The 22,697-nt window shown below is 42.2% G+C and overlaps 1 protein-coding gene across 15 annotated transcripts in view; it reads right to left on the reverse strand.

Annotated features, from left to right (window-relative positions):
• ABI3BP (ABI family member 3 binding protein) overlaps positions 1–22,697 on the reverse strand; it is a 304,680-nt gene that overhangs the window by 188,207 nt on the left and 93,776 nt on the right. For all 15 annotated transcript variants that reach the window (XM_075072439.1, XM_075072438.1, XM_075072445.1 and 12 more), the window contains exon 5: positions 2,297–2,478. In XM_075072439.1, the coding sequence (XP_074928540.1) occupies positions 2,297–2,478 (182 nt within the window). The remainder of the gene's footprint in view (positions 1–2,296; positions 2,479–22,697) is intronic.

Consider the following 22,697-nt stretch of genomic DNA (forward strand, 5'->3'; position numbering starts at 1 on the left):
CCTTCGGCGACTTGCCTGCGGAGGGTCCACTGGTCCTGCGACTTTGGTGGACATCCCGCAGGCGTGCCTGCCGGAGGTCCGAAGCCGCAGGACCAGCGGACCCCCCACAGCCAAGCTGCCGAAGGCAGCCTGCCTGCTGTGCTTGGGGCGGCAAAATCCCTAGAGCTGCCCCTGCTCAGTATTTGTCCTTTAGCTCCTTTCTTTCATTAATAAAGATCCCAAAGTGTTTGGGGAACCTTAGAAAATCAGCAGAAGCAAGCATCTGGGAATACCCCTGACATATGGGGTTCCCCAGGGTAATGCAAAGATGGAAGAAAGGCCCTCCAGTGCTCCCCCTCACAACCCATGCTGTAGAGATAGGACTACTATAGGCTGCTGTAAGTTAGAAGAGTTTCTGGGGTTTCTTTAAATTATGCTGAGTCAGTACAGTCCCCATCCAGGGTGGAAAGCTACCCCACAGGTCCGCCCTCCTTGTCCTGAGCCATGCCAAGCTTTAACTTGGCCACGCTTTGAAATTGAAGCCCAATGTTTTTCTGAATCTCATCCAAAAATTGGACTGAAAAAATCTTACATAAATAAGCTTTCTATTCTTCCTGTTTCCAGTTGAAATAGAAATACTGAGTACATATTTTCACAAGTGTTTATGACACTCTCTCTTTACCCAAACAGTACTTCGATCAGAAATTCACTTATATAAATGTTTGTGCAAAGTGAATTAAAAGGGACTGTGAATGCCTGCAAAACAGGTTTATTTAAACAAATGTTTGCAAAAAAATTTTCTTTTCCTTCAAAATTTGACTTGCTTTCTTTTCCAATATAAAATGAAAGCTATTGTGCAACTGATGTTCGTATAACCAGCTGTGCAATTATTCATCAACTGGGATTTATTCAAATAAAGGGAAAATCTATTTGAGAACTTCCCTCAGATATGCTTTTTGTTGGGAACTTGCATAGTCCAGTGAAATAAGATTTGAGATAAGAGTCCTAGGTTGGTGGCTCAAATCCTGCTCACATCAACAGAGAGTCGTTACTACTTGACAGTTGTTCACTATAAAACAGGCGTAACACCAACTCCCTACTTTACAGCGGTATTGCAAAAATAAATTAGTCAATGTTTGTGAGGCTTAAACATTACAATGATGACAACCATTGAAAAGCCATGAAGAAATTAAAAACAACAACAACCACCACCACCACCACCACAACCCTTTGTGTTCAGGGTTTGAATGGTGTGCAGTAAGTCATATTGAAATCCATCAAATAAAAGAGATCAAAAGAAATATTGAGCTACTTCCCTCATTTACTGAGTGCTATCCATCCTATGCACTGAATTTGTCAGGGATCCTACAGAGAAAGTAGTAGGCCAGATTCCACAGAATGCTCCACAGTCCTTTTACACTGGTTCAAAGTCACAAGAGACTCAAAAGGGGGAGATTTAACCCTGGGGGAACACTCCCAGATCAGAGTGATACAGAGCTGCTTCAGTGGTAGAGCTGTTAGGGAATTTCTTGACTTGGTGTTTTTTCGTCAGAAAAATTGCTGTTTCTATGAAAATCTGACTAAAGATATGTTTGAGAGATACAGAGAAAGCACATGACTGCACACACATAAGTGCACTTTGCAAAGTCTCTTGAATTGGCCAAATCAGAGTAAGTTTTCACCAGAGCACTGAAAGGATGCTTTAGTGAAGGGAGAACTACTTACGAGTCAGAATTCAACTTTATTATTACTATGACTATTTGTACTGCAATAGTGCCTAACAGCCCCAGTCAAAGATCAGGACCCCATTGTACTAGGCACTGTACGAACACAGAACAAAAACCACAGTCCCTGCCCAGCTTACTACCAATCTGAAATCAATAAGTATAGAGTAGTACAAAAATACTCAGACTAGGAGCCTGCTCCCGCTCCAGCTGAAATAAAGAGTGTAATTCCCATTAATGGCATATGGAGCAAAGCTGACTCCAGCCAACAGTGCAGTCATACACGGACAATATTTAAAATTGCTCCAGAGCCATCACTGTTCCAATTATGGTAACTTGCAACACGTTCTTATGTTGTTTGTATCTCGAATGGAAAATGTTTCAGTTAGGTAGATAACGGCTTTTTAAGCAGTATTTCAAGTTTTACATATTCCTATAAAATATGCTAGAGACAGAGCTGAAATATATTCACATGACTGACTACCCAACATGTCAATGAACTGGTCTATAATAGATTACTTTAAAAGAATAAAAGAAAGTTTGCTGACAAATTAGATATTTGTAAGTTCAAGGAAATACGGCTAAGTACTTACTAAATAGGATGGTTTTATGGTTGAAAATCTTGCTCCAGATCCCATCCTCTGTGTTGTCTTTCACTCCAAATTCATAAGGTGTGTTGGGCTTCAGATTCTCCACTACTGTCTCCGTAGTTGGACAAAGCTGAAAACCCCAGTTCTTGTTTTTATCCTTTTCCCTGTAGCGAACTGTATAAAATCTGTTCAACAGAAATGAAAGAACTATTCTTCACAAAGAGGAAACCATATCAAATGAATATTTTCTTAAAATAATGTTTTCCACTCTTTCATATATCTATATAATCTGGGCTCAGAGAAGGTTTTCCTTGTGGGTTTCTAGAGAAAGTGGTATGAAATTTCTTGAAAATCTGGAAAGATTTTCTGTACAAAAGGCCAGTTCTCTTGTTTTTCTAGCCCCTTTGAGTCACCAAAGCAGCACAAAGACGCTGGGAAAGCCACTGTATCTCCCAAGCTGGGGTAGAGATAGCTTAGTCACTTTCTATGTAAACACCTTCCCCACCCTGCAACCCCCAGCAGAAGGGGTGCATTGGGAGTAGGAGTGAGTGTAGCTAGAATGTGAACGTGTGTAACTATTCTCCCCTTTTGGACAACCCCATCTGTTGCCATAGCCAGTAGGCTTATTTTACATAGTCCCTGTGGTGCTCTCTAAAGTATGCCAGAATGAGCACCAGTGTTATACTGGCCCCTGCAACCAGGGAAGCACAAGCAACTCCTCGCAATCCCTCTCCCCCAACAAGAAGATCCTGAATGCAGCAGAGAATCTGGCCCTACATATTTTTTAAGAAAGATAAAGTATAGTAAATAAATAACATTTTAGGCTTACATATCTTTCATCCAAGGATTTCAGAGAGCTTTAATGTAAAGTTCAATATTATTGCACACACTTTACAAATGGGGAAACTGAGGCATTACCTTCTGCAGTCTAAAATTTAGTATGCAGGGAGGAAGGTAGGAGGAACTTTGAAATTAAAAACATATTCCAATAGTATTTGCCAGATCCCCCCCCACCCAATCCACCATCCTGAAAAATGGTGATGTTAATGAGTACGAGTCACTGTAATATTAACTATCAAAAATGTGGAACAAAACTCACATGGCCTGCCATAGTTTCTCATATTTAATATACACAGTATACTACTGCCAAGGTTTGTGGGGGAATGCAAAGATATTTGGCAGCATTTTAACTGAAGTACTGTTGAAACTTGTTAGACATACCATAAATAAATAAGTTTAATTTCCTCATCTGTGTAACATTTTCATCAACAGAAAAGGCATACATTCTGTCCAGTGGTATTTCTCTTCACTTGAAAAATGACTTCAGAAGGAACTTAAGGACATATTAAAAATATTTTTCCTACATGACAAAGAATCACTCAGAAATCACTAAAAGTTAACAAAAAAAAAAAGACAGATCTGATTTTTTATTTAATTAAGGAGGTTTGATCCATAAATTGTGTATGAAGAAAGGTGGGAGGGAGACCACAGAAAGAAAGGAGCCTTAGGAAAACAATACAAATTGCTCTTTAATCTACTGCAAATATCTGAAGTAATTATATCCTGGTTAACTTTATTTCACCCATCCATGCCAGTTTTACAGCAGAGTGGTTGTAGCTAGGATTGTTGTAAAAGGTGGCTGCTGAACCCAGTGAACATTCTATTTCATTACTAAAATACACTCAAAGGCAAGTTGCAGTTCACAGTTTTGTGAAGTTTCCTTCACAACTTTAAGGAGCTGGGTTGACTTTTTCTGTGTGTTTAACCTGCACACTTGATATTTTTTCAACAGATTTAAATGGGCTTGGGAATTTAGGTCTCCTGATGGCATGTCATATTACAAACCTTTTCAAACTGCCAGCTAGTTTCCTGTCTACAGCAGTGCTTCTCAAAGCTGGTCTGTTGCTTGTTCAGGGAAAGCCCCTGGTAGTCCGGGCTGGTTTGTTTACCTGCCGCGTCTGCAGGTTCGTCCGATCACAGCTCCCACTGACCGCGGTTTGCTGCTCCAGGCCAATGAGAGCTGGGCAGCCAGCACATCCCTCGGCCTGCACCACTTCCCACAACCCCCATTGGCCTGGAGCTGCGAACCGTGGCCAGTGGGAGCTGCGATTGGCCGAACCCTGCAGATGTGGCAGGTAAACAAACTGGCCTGGACTGCCAGTGGCTTTCCCTGAACAAAGGGCAACCCGACTCGAGAAGCACTGGTCCACAGGATGGCAAATTGTGGGCAGGATTCATGATAGGGGTGAGAGTTAGATACAGTTCACTGACAAGTTTAGCAACTAAAATGTATTCCTGTTTGTTGTACAAACAAGATCATGACTGTTTGTGGTTATTAGAAACCTTGACACTTTTTGTTAGACAAGAGGGGAAATCCCAGATCCTCATCAAATTCAAATTCTTAAATTCTCCTAAATTTCTCTTACACTCTCATCTGGATACAGTATTATTCATGTCCACCCAGAAGAGGGATGGATGTACCTAACCGGATTGGTGCTAGGTCATAATGCCTGCAGTGTGGCGCTGGGCCCAGCCTCATGGCACGAGACATGCAGCTGTGAGGTGAGTGCTGGATGGGCTCGGTCTCCAAACCACTTTCAAGATTTCACAGAAATAATTTAAATCCATGCTTTCTGTGACCATCATATTAAAATCACAGCCTTAGCTATAACACTTCATATTGGGCTGTTGAGACATTTAATTTATGTTTGCACAGCACTTTGAAATCCCTAAATGAAAAACAGTAAGGATAAAGTAAAATTGTTCATGTATTTTCAAATTTTAGAAAGACCTAGTGATATTTATTTTCTAGTCCCTCCAACTCATTTGCTGTCTTTTACTCCCACCATAGTTCATAGATCCAATGCTATTTTCATCTTAGGAACATTTAAAACACTAGTAACTATCTGTGGTACTCCTATGATCCCCATCACCACAGTATTTGAACACCTCAATCTTTAACATAGGGTCACCAGACAGCAAGTGTGAAAAATCGGAATGAGGGTAACAGGAGCCTATATAAGAAAAAGCCCCAAATATCGGGACTGTCCCTAAAAAATCGGGACATCTGGTCACCCTATCCTAGCAACCCCTCTGTGAAGTAGGGAAGTGCTACTATCCTCATTTTACAGATAGGCCACAGAGAGACTAAGTGACTTGTCCAAGGCCACACAGGAAGGCAGCAGAAGAACAGGGAATTGAACCCAGTCTTATGGTAGCACTCCAACCATTGAACCATTCTTTCTTCATTTAACGGTACAGACAGAACACATAGCAAGTTAACTCACCAGGGGGGAGGAGACTCCTAACTGGTACACTGACTTGATTGCCCCCCACACATTTTGGCTCAATGGTGTTTGAAAGTAAAGGGAGGGGAATCACTGCCAGAGAGGGTTGGAATAACTGTCCCTCACCAGTCCCTAGAGTTTGACTTAAGAAATTGGTTGATAATGTGGGCCACCACTGCCGTCTGCTGTTCTTGTGGTCTGGGGGCTTCCTTTTCACATATGCTGTTCATGAAATCAGCCATCGGAATTGGAGAGAGAGTAGCAGATAGATTAATAGGGTGGCTTGAAAGAAACTACCAGGCACAATCCTTGCTCCCTTGCAGGAGCAGAAACTTTCTTAGAATGGGGGAAAGAATTTCCCACTTTTCTCCATCTCTGTTGGTCCTGTGCCCTTCACCCAGGAACCCTTGCTGCTTAAATTATCCCCTAACCCCAACAGGATAGAGATGGCAGCCCCAGTATCAAAGATTTAATTGTCATTTTTACCCCTCCCTCAACAATTTATTTTGTTTTAGCTAAAATCAGGCAACCAGCAACCACAATTAAAAGGCATGTGTGCAATAAAATTAGACTTGTATGAATTTCCTTGTGCCACTGATATACACACATGCATACAGAAAACCTACAGGTTTTGCACTGGAATTTCCAACAGAAGTTAACAATCCAGATTTTGTCTTTTTGGAAAGATATGGGAAGATCACACTGCAGATCCACATGCTTAATTTGTAACGAAAGACGTGCTGGAGCTCGAGCAATTAGGCACCAGGGCTCAAATAATTTTTTAAAATTCATAACTGAAACACCAAGCCCAGAGGTGCCAGAGCTATCAGCTGCCAAGACTAGAGGTGCTAGGGCTTAGTCCTGGTAAGCCCTGGCACAAATTAAGCACTGGGTCCAGAGGGATTGATAGGATGAGGAGGTGTCCACAGGAAAGTGTGTGTGGAGTGTACATACACCTGTGCAGCCACACAGATGAAGCATTGCTCCCTATACACAGCCCCAACACCCCACAAGTTATTCCTACCCCTTAAGCAGGATCAATGGGCCAAAGAGTAGGTAATACATAGGGTACATACATAGAGAAATATATTATTGACTCTTTTGCAGCATGCCATTTCCCCCCCCCCACACACACACACATTTCCCCTCATCCCCAATAGTAAGAATTTTGGGTTTGTATTTTAAATACCTCCCAACTGAAATTCCCTCCTCCCTTCAAAATAAAAGATTCTTAGATTAATTGGGGTGGAGGGCAGGCAATTAGCAAATCATTTTTAAAAAAAGGAAAAAAGTAGAAAGTTATCAGTATTTAACAGCTAAGTATACGTAGCAAACCTAACTACCGGCACACCTCAGTATTTCTCAGGGTAAAGCCGCCCATTAGCCCTTGGCGGTGGGTGTATGTAAGACAGGGGTCGGCAACCTTTCAGAAGTGCTGTACCGAGTCTTCATTTATTCACTCTAATTTAAGGTTTCGTGTGCCAGTAATACATTTTAACATTTTTAGACGGTCTCTCTCTATAAGTCTATAATATATAACTAAACTATTGTTGTATGTAAAATAAATAAGGTTTTTAAAATGTTTAAGAAGTTTCATGGTAAAATTAAATTAAATGCAGAGCCTCCCAGACCGGTGGGCCAGGACCTGGCAGTCTGGTGCCACTGAGAAAAATCAGCTCATGTGCCGGCATTTCGGCCGTGTGATAGGTTGCTGTCTATAAACAGATGATAGGAGTTAAGAGACAGAAAGTATTATGAGTGTGCTTTTGACTGTTAAAAGAGTTAACAAGTTCAAGTACCCTGGCTGATCACCTGACCAGAGACATCAGTGGGCAGGATACTTTAAATCTTGAGGGAGGAAAGTTTTTTGTGTGTGCTCGTGAATTTTTTGGTTGTTGTTCTCTAAATGGCTCGAAAGTGACCAGTTATGTTATTGCAACCAGGTTTCTCTCCAAATCTCTCCGATACAGGGTCTATGAGTTCAGAATATAGTGAGTTACTAGGTAGATAAGGTGAATTTAGGCTTATGTTGTTTTCTTTATTTGCAAAATGTGCATTTGCTGGAAGGGAATGTTATTGGCTTCAATTTGTATTTTGCTGAAAGGATTTTAATTTGTACTTGTATACTTAGGCTGGGGGTATTCCCAGTGTCTATAAGCTGAAAGACCCTGTACCTATATTCCATTCTTAAAAATTTAACAAGAATAATTTTACTGTTTTTCTCTCTTTAATTAAAAAGCTTTTCTGTTTTAAAGAACCTGATTGTTTTTTTTATTCTGGTAGTGGGACCCAGGGGACTAGGGTCTGGATTCACCAGGGAATTGGTGGGGAGAAAGGAGGGTAAGGGGGAGAGAGAGAGATTAATTTCTCTCTGTGTTAGTGATTACTTTCTCTTCAGGGAGAGTCTGGGAGGGGAGCAGAGAAGGAGAGGGGAAGGTTGATTTTCCTCAATCTGTTTATTAGATTCAAGGAGTTTTGAATCACAGTGATCATCTTCCAGGGTAACCCTGGGCCAGGGAGGGGAAGCCTGGGAGAGGCAACGGTGGGGGAAAAGGTTTACTTTCCTTGTGTTAAGATCCAGAGGATCTGGGTCTTGGGGTTCCCCGGTCAAGGTTTTGGGGGGATCAGAGTGTACCAGGCACTGGAATTCCTGGTTGGTGGCAGCGCTACAAGTACTAAGCTGGTAATTGAGCTTACCGAAATTCATGCTGGTACCCCATCTTTTGGACACTAAGGTTCAGAGTGGGGAATTATACCATGACAATTGCCTACCCCTGATGTAAGAGAACACATACTGCTGTCCCCAATACAAAACAATCAACAATGGATAATTCAAGCAAAATATTACTGAATCTGTAAAATATGAAGATAAGACTTCAATCACTGTTATCAAGACTGGTTTTCTTTGTAATCAGCAAGAAGACATCCCCCATCCCCTTAATCAGGGCTTTCAAAAAGAGACATACTAGGTAAGAGTTTATTTCAGAGTAGGTTTGTTACTGTTTAAAAATCTGTCTATATTTGCCTGCCCACAGTTTCTAGATTCACAACTCTGGGATAAGTTTTTCATTTTTGGAGGGTGCATTTTATCATTAAATACTGTATTTTGTGTCCAGTAAGTCAATAGTGCTTAAAACATCTCAGGGTTCACTCATTTTGTATTCCACCTGAGTGCAATATGGCACTTCTGATGCCCCATAATAATGAATCTCTTATAGACAGTATTTTCCCAGGTCACAGGTTGCACCTAAATAGGGTACTTCAACAGATCCCTGGGAGAGCAGGGGGCAAGGTAGAGGCATTTCATTCTCCACCTACACAGATATTCCGTTCCATCAGAGAACAACTAAACCAGGCACATAAAAAGCCCAGCCACTGCAACAGTCCAAAATACAGAAGCTGTAAACAGAAGCGAAGTATTGTCACAGTCAGTTGACAGCTTGATGATGCACAGAGCTCACCAGGAAAATGAGCAGGGTAAAGAAACACACAGCCTAAGAGCAAGCAGCAGCATGTTAGTAGGGCTGTCTCCAGGGGTTTTGCCACCCCAAGCAGCCAAAAAATAAAAAAAAAGCCGTGATCACAATTTGCAGCAATTCAGCAGGAGGTCCTTCGCTCCAGCCAGGAGGGACCCTCTGTGGAATTGCTGCTGAATAGCTGGACCTGCCACCCCTCTCCCGAGTGGCCGCCCCAAGCACCTACTTGCTAAACTGGTGCCTGAAGCCGGCCCTGATGTTAGCCAGGTACATAGTCTCCAAGGCCAAAAAGGATCACTGTAATCATCTAATTCGACCTCCTGTATAACACAAGCCACAGAACTTCCCCAAAATAATTCCTTTTGAACTAGAACGTATCTTTGGACATGTGAAAGTAGAATGAATTATATTGTAAAAATAAAAATGGATTAAAGAAATGTTGTATGTACCTTTAAGCAGAAATAAGAAATGTTGAAATACAGGTGTCAGGAAAAGAAACATTAGGCATAAACAAGGGTGCTAATGGCGAAACATTAACAGAAGATAGGTAATAGTTAGTAAGGAAATAAGATATGCATGCCTAGCCCAGGTAAACTTATCAGATTCTGCTTCCTTTGTTATCTTGTTAAGTACTCGCCCTTTTATCTGTATAAATAAGATAGTTTGTGTCTTGCATAGTGCTCACGTTATCTGGGTGTTATTAGCAGAGCGCTGTGCTAATAAAACAGAGTGGTCTGACAAACTGTGAGTCCTGAGTCTAACTTTGACAACATCCAATCTTGATTTAATAACTGAGGTTACTCAAAGTGGGCTTCCTATACACAAGTGATTAAAAATCCAGGAAGTGATCATTCTTGAAGTTCCCATGAGCAGGGTGATATTCTGCCCTGGGAAAAATGCACACAACACCCATTGAAAGAGAAAAAGAAAGAAAGAAAAAAAAGAGGGGCAAAAACCACCTCTTCATTCAAAGAAAATTTCTTGAGCCTGATTGTCCTCTGCCTTGCAAACTGTGGAGTCATTTACAGTTGTGAAAAGAGAGTGTAAAACATTTCCGTTGGGATTAAAAGTCATTTTATATTTCTTTAGTACTCAATGAACACAGAATATGAATGACTCCATAAGATATAAAGCACTGGAGACTGAGGCCTCTATTACGTAATACTTAGCTTTGTCCCAGTCTTTATATACCTAATTCATAAAATGACTGTGAGCAGCCACAGAACTTCCCCCAAATAATTCCTTTTATCTAGAGACCCACTTTTGCTTCTGCCAATACAAGCTTCGCAACTGTTTTGGGAAGCTGGAGTAGGCCCTACAGAGACATGCATACAAACCATTTTGATTCAGCCAGAAAGACATTGCCTTTCCAAAGCACCAATAGTCAATGAGTTCATTGCCATGAGACCAATTAGAGACACAAGATGGGTCAGGTAATTTATTGCACCAACTTCTGTTGGTGAGAGAAACAAGCTTTTGAACTTACTCTGACCTCTTCTTCAGGCCTGGGCCATAAATTAGTGTAATATTAAACAAATGGAGGTCATTTCGGTGCTTAAATTTCTGTTCAAAGAAACTTAGTCACATTTTGAAAACTCACCACTGAATTATATCACATTTCTGCTTGATTTCTCTTAAACTAGCTGTTATTACATGCAATACCTACAATTTATATAACAAAGAGATTAGAGAAATTATTTTACTCCACTTTTATCTGACGGGTATGCATATAGTCTGTTCACTGTTTCCGCTGTATAGTCAATCAGTTACAGTAGTTAGTTTTCTCTAACAGAGTTAGAGCCACATGGCCTATATATAAGAGACAAAAGCTACCAAAACAGTGTAACTCCCTATTTTCACATGGTCATAATATTCTAAAATATTCACCTTTTTGATTAAAATTTTTAGCAAAATGACTTCAATTGTTTATAGTATGCGTACTGCAACAAACACATTTTTCCCTGCATATTTTCCCCCAAAGCAACATAAAAGTAGCTGAACACTGAAACGTCAAACTCAGTGTGTTAATAGTCTCTATTGAGGAACTCTGATGAGTATGAAAATACAACAGTGGACTGAGTATCTTCAGTAGAAAATTAGAAAATTAAGTTAAGTTGTTAGCTATGCACTTAAAAAAAACTGTTAGATAGTCACAGCTGGATGTGTTCAGCTATTTGGATTTTAGAAGTTTTAAAAGCCCTGCTGGTAATGCTGGCAGAACCATTATGCTCCATGAGGCAACAAAATGCCCTAAATCTTTTTTCATTCCCCACCACAACCCTTCTTTAAATATCTACAGGAGGAAATTAAACAAGAGGAAAAAATCTCTTGCAGATGCAACATTAAGATACTTAATAGCACAAACAAAAATTTAGGAAATGGAAATTTCTCAGAGTGTTTTACTCAGTCTTGGTGGATATAATACTTTCTATTCTATTTTTCTGATCAAAGATCCAGCTGTGTCTGTTGGGGACAGGTCTGTGTTGGGCATGGTGTGGAGCTGATCTGACATGCTAGGGGATGTTCAGGAAGCATTGCACCACAGTAGAGCTTCTTTCACGGACCTCCAGGGAGAGTAAATATATTGCTCACACAACATGCTGCCCCCTCCTTGAACAGCCAGCTCCACCACAGCCCATCCACAGCCTGAAATCTTGACAATGGCTTGCGTCCCCAGGAGCACTAGACAGGAGCTGGGCCTTGCACTGCCCTGTGTACAAAGACTAGTTGTGCTTAGCACTTACATGGGGAACACAAAAGGAAGGGAGAGGAAGACAGGTTTGACCTCCCCTTCTACTTCACAGAGTGCCCTCTTGTGTACCATAAAAACAGGGGATGTGACATGTGGCTGAGTTAACACTACTGGTGGAACCTTAACATTAGCACTTCCTGACTTTGGGTAATGTTTAACTGTGCACCCATAAAACTGCATTAGCAATTTTTTGCATTTAAGACATTAAATTAATACTATTGTCTACATACATCCCCACAGTTTTAAGGTGGTGACCAAAATTTTTCAATCACTTCAGGTAGGTCACAGCCTTAGAGCTTGACCCTGCAAAGAGCTGAGAGTTGAGCATCTTTGATCGCTTCTATGGGCATTGAGGACAGGAGGCATTCAGCACCCTGATGGAGCAAGCCCTTAATCTGGTAAATTGTGAAAAGGTTTGGAGGAATACACAGTAATATGAAAGCAATACTAAGAACTGTCACAGATAAAGCTCCTGTCAATATGGATACAGTTTACAAACAAATATTCATTTTGTGACATTGCACTCTACAGGATTTTATGAAAACATGCATGTGGGAAGGAAGGGAGGCAGCCCTCCAGGAAACCTTCTGTTAATTTCACTGGGAGAAAGTGAAATTGAGAAGACCTTTCCAGGCGGACACAGCCAGGAAGCCATTATTTAGATTTTTCTTGACAGAATATTGAATTTTTTTCAGTAAAATTTAGATTTTCTTGTGGAAAATTTCAGTTTAGAAAAAAGGTAATTTTTAGTTGGAAAATCATTTCAATGAAGTTTCCCAAAAGCTCTACTTCTAAATGCTTTTTTCTTATACAGGTTATTGGCTTTACTAGCCCTGCACTTGAGCAATGTCTGTAATCACCTTTATATCTATCGCAATTGTTCTATATGAATGTGACATCTTAACACTTAGTTTTAACATTGTATAGCTGTGAGATCTTAAACCTTGTAAGTTATCACACAGGACAGCAATTTTAGTTTACTTACTGGAGAGTACTATATTATATACCGTTGAATTTGAGCTCTGCTTGGAACTATAGAAGCATAAACTGTGTATTAAATCTTCTTCTTCGGGTATCCCTCAGTGCAAGGATGATATCTGTAGAAGGGGTTCATTTGTGGGTTTTTAACTGGCTGAAGAGCCCAATTCATGCCCTGCAGATTTTCCCACAGAAGTGACAGGTGTAATTTGAAGGAAACATAGTTGTTGGATGGACTGTTGTGCCCTTTCTTTCCTCCTTTGTCACTTCTCTGTCTCATGAGCACGTCTGTTCTCCTCAAAGTGAGCTGTGGCTTGGCGTAGTGCAACTGTGTCCTGTTCTGCGCCAAGTCCTTTCGTTTGTTGGGTTGATGCCTCCCAATATGTCTTTGAAGCACTTCTGCTGCCCTTCGTGACCCCTTCTTCCCTGATTTAACTCAGAGAAGAGTACTTGATTTGTGGAGTACGAAGAGTAGTTTGTGCAGGTGAGGATTAGTAGAGTACCTTGGTTTTCCCAATGTTGAGAGAGACCCCCAGGCTGTGATAGGTATCTGCAAAAAGATTTAGGATACTTTGCAGCTCTGCCCCTGTGTGTGTGTGTGTGCAATGATGATGCAGTCATCTGCATACTGAGGATCAATGATGACAATTTTCGTGATCTTAGATTTTTTTTGGAGATGTCAGAGATTGAGGACAGGTTTCAGAGTGGTAGCCGTGTTAGTCTGTATCAGCAAAACCAACAAGGAGTCTTTGTGGCACCTTAGAGACTAACAAATTTATTTGGGCTTAAGGTTTCATAAAGCTTATGCACAAATAAATTTGTTAAAGATTGAGGAGTATCGTTCATACGATACTCAACCTCGATCCCATCAGGAAGGCAGTCATGGATGAGAAACAGGATCATGGCAAGGTAAATGGAGAAAAGTGGAGTTCCTCAGCAAGGGAGAGAAATCAGTATAGTAGGATCTGGGCAAGGATCTTCCCTGCAATGGAGAGGAGGGAAATACTTTTGTAGTTTCCACACAAAGGTTTATTCCCTTTCTTGAATATTGTAACAATATTGGCATTCTTAAAGTCAGGTGAAATTTCTTCATAGGTCCAGATTTTGTCGAGGAGCTGGCAAAGTTTGTGCTGGAGAACTGTATCAGAAAAACTCAAACAGGTTTTAAAAAGAAAGCTTTATATAAAAAAAGAAAGAAAAAAGACATAAAAATATTCTCTGTATCAAGGTTGACAATATACAGAGGTCAAGTTCTTAAAAGAAAAATGAATAAACAGCCTTATTCAAAAAGATATCCAATTTAAAAACATTCCAGCCAACTACACACATGTAAATACAAAAAAAAAAAACAAATAGAAGCTTACTGTCTTTCCTACCTTTGTACTTACAGCTTGGAAACAGAAGATTACAGAATCTTGAAGAGAGAAAGTTCACTCTCAGAGCCGAGAGCAACAGACAGAGACTCAGACAAAAGACACACACCCCAAAATTCCCTCCCTGAGCTTTGAAAAATCCGGTTTTCTGATTGGTCCTCTGGTCAGGTGTGTGGTTCCCTTTGTTAACCTTTTACAGGTAAAAGAAACATTAACCCTTAGCTATCTGTTTATGACAAACTGTTCCACCAGCTTTTAAAAACCTCAGCTGAGATGTTGTCTGGGCCTGGAGCCTTGTGATTTTTTTTGTCTGGGTGATGGCATGATGGACCAGAAGATGGTGGATCAGCAAGATGTTCAATTGCTGAGTATTGTGGAACAGATTTGATGGTGTCTTCACAGACCGTGGATTTGCAGTTTACTAGGTTCTCAAAGTGCTCCTTCCAGTGTTGTTTAATGGCTGCATTGTCCTTGAGGAGGGTGGAGCCTTCCTGGGAATGTAAGAGTGTTGGGCGTTTGAAGCTTGGCCAATATACAGCTTTGGTTGCTTGAAAGAAGCTTCTCATGTCATCCTGGTCTACGAAACCTGGAACCTCAGAGACCTTCTCTTGCCTCCACTTATTTTTGAGATCACGCAGACTCCTTTGGAGTTCGACACTGAGCAGGTGATAAGCCTCATGTTTTCATTGTTAGAAGAATCATTTTGCCAATTACAGAATGCAGTCCTTTTCTGTTGAATTAATGCTAGGATTTCCTCATTGTTTTCGTCAAACCAGTCTCGGTGCTAATGAGTGGAATACCTTTTAGTTTCATCACATGCACTGTGAATGGCATTTTTAAGTTGATCCCAGTGCTCTCAAATGTCAATGATGTTATCAGGCAAGTTAGAGAGTTTCTCAGACAGGTGTTGCTGGAATGTCTCGCAGCTGGCTTGGTCTTGAAGTGCTTTGAAGTTGCACCGCTTTTGCTCAGACTTTGGGTATTTGCAGTGTGGTGGAGTGAGCACCAGATACATGACTGATCTTACTAACTGATGGTCTGTTCAACAGTGATCTGTGCCTCTCATGGCTCATGATATATGGACATTGATGTCATCTTGGGCTCTGACTATAACATAGTCAAGGAGGTGCCAGTGTTTGGACCGAGGATATTTCCAGGTGGTCTTAAATTTGTTACTCTGCCTAAAGATGGTATTTGCAATGAGCAGGTCATGCTCCACAAATTTGTTGAGAAGAAGAATACCAGTGGGGTTTACATTTCCCACCCCGTCTTTGCCTATTGTGCCACTTCAGAGTTGGAAATCCTGTCTGACTCTGGCATTGAAATCTCCCAGGAGGATGAGTTTGTCTGCCTTAGGTGTGAGAGGACTGCATCAAAAGCTCTATAAAACTGCTCCTTGTTAATCTTCCTCATCATCAAGAGTTGAGGCATATGCACTGATGACTGTGGCATATTGGTTGTTGCTGAGCTTGAGTTGAAGAGTCATGAGATGCTTGTTGATCCCCACAGGAAGTTACAAAACCTGACTGGCAATCTTATTTTTGATGGCAAAGCCAATCCCGTGAATGTCTCTCTCTTTGGGTGGCTTTCTTAGCCAAAAGAAGGTGTAGCCACCTCCATCCTCTTTTCATTGGCCCTCATCGGCTTGGCAGGTCTCATTAAGAGCTGCAATGTCAATGCTGAGTCTTTCCAATTCTCTGGCAATTATGGCAGCTCTTCTTTCTGGTCATTCACTGTGCTGAGAGTCCATAAGGGTGCAGACATTCGAGGTGGCAAAAGTCATTGTCTCATATCTCTTGTTTCAGCCACAGAGTTGACTGATCCCAGTGGATGTGGCCATCCAGTCAGAAGAGTGAGAGACAGCCTATGTGTGGGGCACCTTGTCTAGCTCCTCCCCATTTGGGGTAAGCAGAGGGGATCCTAAAAAGTCCTGCTAACATACAGCCGTTGCTGCCGAAATGCACTTCTGTCTCATTCAAGCAGAAGACGACTGTCATATGGCTGCCACCTGCATGCAGATTTGTGACTAAAGACTCCCAGAAATCACTGCTCTTGTCTTCACTGCCACGCATCTATTGCCACAGGGCTTTGTGAGGGTGTGAGCCCTTTTGCAGATGCCTGCACGTGAAATCTTTTAATGTGGGAAAACTGGTGCTCAGGCAGTGACCACACAAGACTTGACAGGAGGAAAACCCTGGCCTCCCTTTTGCTGCAGCCCTCATCCACCTTCAGAGCTGCAAGTACTAAAAGGTCCTCTATATGCACCTGATCCACCATTGGGGCCTTGTGAAGTTTGGACTGTGGTTAGTCAAGAGCCTCACCTCAGACCTGTTCACCAAGGGGGACCCCACCAGGAATATGAAATCTCCAGACAATGTAGCTCTGAGGGTCCCACGCAAGCCTCTCCACTATGACAAGGTTGCAGTCCATCAGAGAGAACTGTGTATTAAGATCATGTGGAGAGCAGTATTAATCTCTAGTAGAAATAATGTGCCACTAGATCCATTAAAGCCAAAAAAAGAGGATAATGTCAGGCAGTATGCTGGTTTTAGTCTTTTTTTAATTCACTGTTCTGTTTCTTTTCATTATATGTATACAAATTCCATTTTACAGGGCTGTTTGTAAATGTGCAATGCATTTCTTTTTAAAATGTGGCTCAAGATTGCATATTTGCTGCCATTTATTATAGATTTGGGGGAGGGGGAGAAACTAAACATATATCAGTCAGTGTCCTTTAAGGTGCAATACTTAGTTAAAAATGGGAGACAAGGTAAATGGAACCTGTGACTATGACACAGGCTTCAGCTAAGTAGTTAAATAACTCTTACAAGCATCTGGTCTCTGGGAGACATCTGGGGTATGTCTACACTTCAATATAATCCCAGGGTTAGTAGAACTTGAGTCAGCTGACCCTGGGTTAATGAACCGAGGGCTTAAGTGTCTACACTGATTGTTAACGTTACATTAAGAATTTTCTAAGCTGGGCTCTAACCTGGGGCTCTTTTGTCCACACTACAGCACAGCCCTGAGTCAAACTAACCATATCCCAGACTCCATAGTTCCCTCTCGAAATGTTGCTGGTTTAGCCCTTTGACGTTGGTGCACTGTGGAAAAACTTGGCCATCCACCCCACATGTTAGAGGAAGTCTGAGCTCCCCGCTAACACATCCTGCTGTGCAGTATTTTGATCTGTGCCCTCCCAGCTGCCGGAGCCAGTAACATGGAGGAGGCGACTTTTGGAAAACTGCTCTTGCTTGCACTTTCACTCCTGTGTCAGGAAATGGGTAGAGTATCCGTGAAACACTGGTGGAGTCTTGGGTGGCATTTTCTGAACCACCAAAGGCACCAGACAGAGTTTATAATGGTGGAGGAGGCGGCAGCAGCTGAGGCGGAGTACCACTCCGTATGGCAAACTTTAACTGGCTGATACTGCTCACAATACTCAGAACACTCACTGATGCCCCCTATTTAGGTCGGCACTTCAGGAGCAGGGCCACAAGCACCGACTGGTCAGACCACATCATCATGCAGACCTGGGATAAGCAGCAGCGGGTCCAGAGCATCTGCATGAAGAAAGCTACATTTCTGGAGTTTTGTGAACAGCTTGCCCGGACCTTCCTGTGTAAAGAGACATGCAGCATTCTTGTCAGTCCAGAAGTGAGTTGCTATAATCCTCTGGAAGCTGGCTATCCCAGACTGCTACATGTCTGTTGCCAACCAGTTTGATGTTGACAAGTCGACTGACGTAAAGTGGTGGCAGAGGTTTCTGAGGCAATCAGGTGTATGGCTTACCCCAGGGTCATAGGCATAAAAGATATTCCTGAAGTAACTGCTGGCTTTGAGGGTATGGGGGTTCCAAACTGCAATGGAGCCATTGACGTGACTCATGTGCCCACATTTTGCCCTCCTCAAGGAGCACACATCAACTTAAATCACAAAGGATACTACTCCATTGTTGTGTAGTCCTTGTGGACCACAGGGGCTGATTTATGAATGTCAACATGGGCTGCACTGGAAACATTCATGATGCCTGTTTTTTTCACCAGTCAGGAATCTGTGTTCGTGGGCAGGCTGGGACATTACTCCCACTAAATGACATTGTCATAAATGGAGTTACTCTCACCACCGTTATCCTGAGTGACGCGGCATGCCCCTTTTGCCTTCACTTATGAAACCAAACCCTGCTTTCAGAGGCCTGGGCAAAACACGGTTTAATTAAACTCTCAGCAGGTGTACAATGGTTGTTAAATGTGCTTTTGGCAGATTGAAGGCCCGTTGGAGATGTCTACAGACCCATTTGGATGCCAGTGTCATATCAGTGCTGTCTTCATTACTGTGGCTTGCTGTGCTCTTCACAATCTTTGTGAAGCCAGAGGTGAGCCATTTCTTTCTAATGGCTCACCTATGACCACCAGGGGCCATTGAATCAGTACCCTCAGCCAGAAAATGCACCTACCCAGCTGGAAACGGATGCACCTGGCAATAGAAATCAGGGATGCTTTGTGCTCACCCATTATGGACTGGCATAGCCCAAAAGAAGGGGGAAATAGTACCTTTATGAAGGTACTTGTAGGGGGTGAGGATGGGGCTCACTAATTGGGTGGGGGTCCAGTGCACAGTGATGGGTAGAGGTCTGATTGCAATGTGCTTACGGATGACATGACCACTTATGAAATAGGTGGTGGGGGATGATTCACAGTATGGATTCAGATAAGGAAGCGATTGAATTATGGATAGATGTACCTAACTGTACAGAGGAATAGTGTTTGCTTACTAATTCTTAATTGTTCCTGATCATGTTTACCTTTATTTTTTTTAAAACACACTGTATGATGAGATGCAGTGATCACAATAAAAACTTTCATGATAACATAAAAAAAAAGTTTAACAAACATATATTAGCAGTGGTGCAAGTAGAATTCATTTCTTACTGGCACACAGCACTTTTAGGAGAGATGCAAAAGGGGGCAGCAGCTGAGGGGGGGGAGGATGTGACCTCCCACATGACTCCTCCCACCCCACCCCCAGCCCAGGGCATCCATGCTTTCCCAGTGTCCTCCCCATGATCCATCTCACATTAGCTGGAGTGGGGGCTCTGTCTTCTTCCCATTGCACCGGAGACTTCTGAATGCAGGGCTCTCCAGAACCACAGTGGCTAAAGACCCCATGCCAGCAGTTCCTCCGGCACGGCTGTACCACCTCCAATCCTGCTCCCCAGCCCCATCCTCCGGCAGGGCTTCTGTACAGACCCCAGACAGGAGAGACAGGCACAGAGCTGCGTGGAAGGTCTTGTGCCGGTGGCCCCACATTCTGCTCCTCCTTTGTCCTTCCAGTATGGAGTACTGGCTATAAATATCTTACTGGTACAGTGTATTGTACTGCCCTACTTGCACCACTGTATATTAGAAAAGTACAACATTTCCCCATTGCCAGCCATGCCAGGTGCCATTACCACATCAAACACAACAACAGAACCTTTCAGGGGAAAAAAGCATGAACAAGTGCAAACAAGTCAGCCATGTGCAAGACAGAAACTCACTACCATGGTATGTTCCCTGTTCTCCTTTCCCAGTTCGCTGCACAGTTGGCAAAGGGGAAGGGTAGTGGAGACATCCACAGAGGAGCGAAGAAATACAGAGGATTACATGGAGTTAAGTTGCCCTGGTAGCCATTCATGCAACCCGATTACATGGACCACAGAGCCATAGAGTTTTCTAAGCAGTTTCTGGATTGAATCCCAGGGTACTACACAGGAGACGCAGGCCGTGGAGTGTGCAATACAGCAGGGCTTGGTACTCTTGTGACCATTAGTGATATCAGCTCTCAAACAATTCTCTCTGTTGAACTGTGTCCTCCTCCCTTAGCTGCCATTCCTGTTCCAGGAAATGCAAAGCAAGTGCCTGCTCTCATTTTGAAACCCTGTCCTCAAGCTGCACAGCCAGCTTCTGCCTTTCCTCTTGCCTCTAGCCACACATCCATCATTGGTGGTGGATTTTCTTGTTGACTTTGTCCAGAACTTCAACTATAAGTTCATCACAAAAACACTTCCTCTTGTGTTACTATAGAAATTCTCCACTCTCCACTTTGTTTTTCTGATCTTTACTCTGAATAAGCAAAAGTCATTCCACTCTGATATGGACCCTGAGCATGCTCAGTTGAAAACCCAGGATTTCTAAAATGGTGCCCAGGCATATGTACGTATGTATGTATATGGGGGGGGGGGGGCATTATCAGAATCACAGCTGTGAGGTTAAGGACAACAGTGAGCATGTGCAAGACTGGTGGCTAGTGAGCATGTGCAATAAGGGGTGACAGACCAGAGAGGTCAGTTAACTGAGCAGCTATCTGGACAGCTCACTCACTCCAGTCAGAACTGGCTTTGAAGGTCAGAGCTGTTAATCAGAACTCTGAAGTAATGGTTGATATTGGGCCTTTGTGAGGTAGTTGCTTCTAAGAATAGAATTAGGTACCGTATATACTCATTCATTAGCCCAATCGTTTATAAGCTGACTCCCCAAGATGGTAAAAATAGCAAAAATTGTGTGACCCTTTCATAAGCCAACCCTATGTTTCAGAGGTTGGCAAACTTTAGCTCCTGGCCCGTCAGGATAAGCCACTGGTGGGTCAGGACATTTTGTTACCTGGAGCATCTGCAAGCATGGAGCCCCTCAGCCCCCTGTGGCCACGGTTCACCGTTCCCAGCCACAGGGAGCTGAGGGGCTCCATGCCTGCAGATGCTCCAGGTAAACAAAATGACAATATATTAGATATTAAATTCAATGATTCCATAGAGTTTAAAATCACCACATTTTGGTGTAGACCCATTTCCAAGCCAATCCCTGCTCTTTGATGCGTCACTTTTTTACCAAAAATATTCGGCTTATGAACAAGTATATATGGTATATTAGGAAAGAGCCACAATGCAGCATAAAAGGCCAACTGCCAGCAGGAAGTTTCAGAGTTGAAGTCTAAGTCAGAGAGAGAGGTGGTAGTTGGGATTCAATCAGGAGCAGATGAAGGAATGGGAAACGAGTGAGGAAAGCCAAAGGAAAGCTGCTGGAAAGAAGTCAGAAAAGTTGCTGCAGAGAGAGAGAGAAGAAAACCAGAACAGAATAAAGCTGACTGACCAGAAGCTGAACAGTAACAGCAATTAAAGAAAAATAACAAAGAATTTATAAAGCAGCAACAGTGATTTTAAACTGATACCAATGAAATTTATACAGTAAGCTTGCCAATTTTTAATATAGTTTTAGTGTAGTATAGTTCAAGCTTACGCATATTAAATATGTGTATGCTTGAAGTGTGTATCTGTTTTAATTGTATCTTATGTAAAACTTAAATGCAAATTTAAGATCTGCTGTCAGTAATTTGTTACAAACTGGCCACTTGTAACTAATCGCTTTGCTTGGAATCATTTGAACTACATGCCATTGTAGTTTGAATGCTCTTTAGCTACCAATAAAGGATTTGTGCCTGGAATTTTGCATTTTGTTTAGGGTTTTAAAATACACTGTATTAGGGATTATTAGTGACATTAACAAAAATATTTTGTTTTGGAGAAGAATAATGCCTGTGTCAACTACTTTATTAGTTTATTGGAAGGTTATATCTGTGTTCTTTAAGGTTTCCTTAACAACCCTGGAAACTTATATCTCCACAAGAATAGACTAGGGAAGAGAATAGGCAGGGTATTATAGCAGAATCCCAAAATCAATTTTTCAGGGTAACACTTAGAATGGTCCATGAAAGTATGTTGGGCAGGCTGTGGAGGTACTACAGCCAGTACTAACTGAGGGGTTGGACGAGGGTTACTATCACACATACCTCAGTGTATGAGCACAGAAAAAATCCTCATGGAATTTCAAGGACATAAAATGTTACTTATCCAAATTAAATATCACTAAGTTGTTAGATGGATGCTTTAGACCACAGAAGCTCTCTGGATGCAGCCTGGTAAATCACAGTAAAAGAAATGGAGCACATAAAACTGTTCTTGTAGTGCCCAACTGGCAAAGGGAGATGTTATCCAAACTGCCAGTCAGAAATCTGCAACCAAAGTAATCAAACGTACAGTGACTGAACAGCATGAATGGAATGGGCTGGGCAGCTCCCAAAGTGGCCATGGAAAATATGCCCTTCCCCGAAATTTGAGTACCTATCTGGAGTTCCTGCTTCAAGAAAAGGTTGCATCTATCAGTACCCAGGATTGGGTCAGAATTCATCAGAGAATCATCAGGATGCTGCATTAGCTTCCATACGGCTTAGCTAGTTATGACTGCATGCCAACGCACAGAGTTCCATAGGCATCCCCCATACATCCCTGGCACATTTCTGGAAATTTTCAAACCCCAGTTGAATCTGACACAAATGATTGTATCACCTATGGACGCATAGGCTACCTTTACCTGAAATGGACCACATTTCCACCTTTCCCTGCACTCGCTCAGTTCACTGTTTTCAGGCGGCTCATTACACCGCTGGGTAGTTACAGATCGGCACACTTCCAGGTATTGCAATGTAAGGTTATTATTTTTAAGA

Source organism: Chelonoidis abingdonii, chromosome 1, assembly GCF_003597395.2.
Source record: "Chelonoidis abingdonii isolate Lonesome George chromosome 1, CheloAbing_2.0, whole genome shotgun sequence".
Lineage (NCBI taxonomy): Eukaryota > Metazoa > Chordata > Testudines > Testudinidae > Chelonoidis > Chelonoidis abingdonii.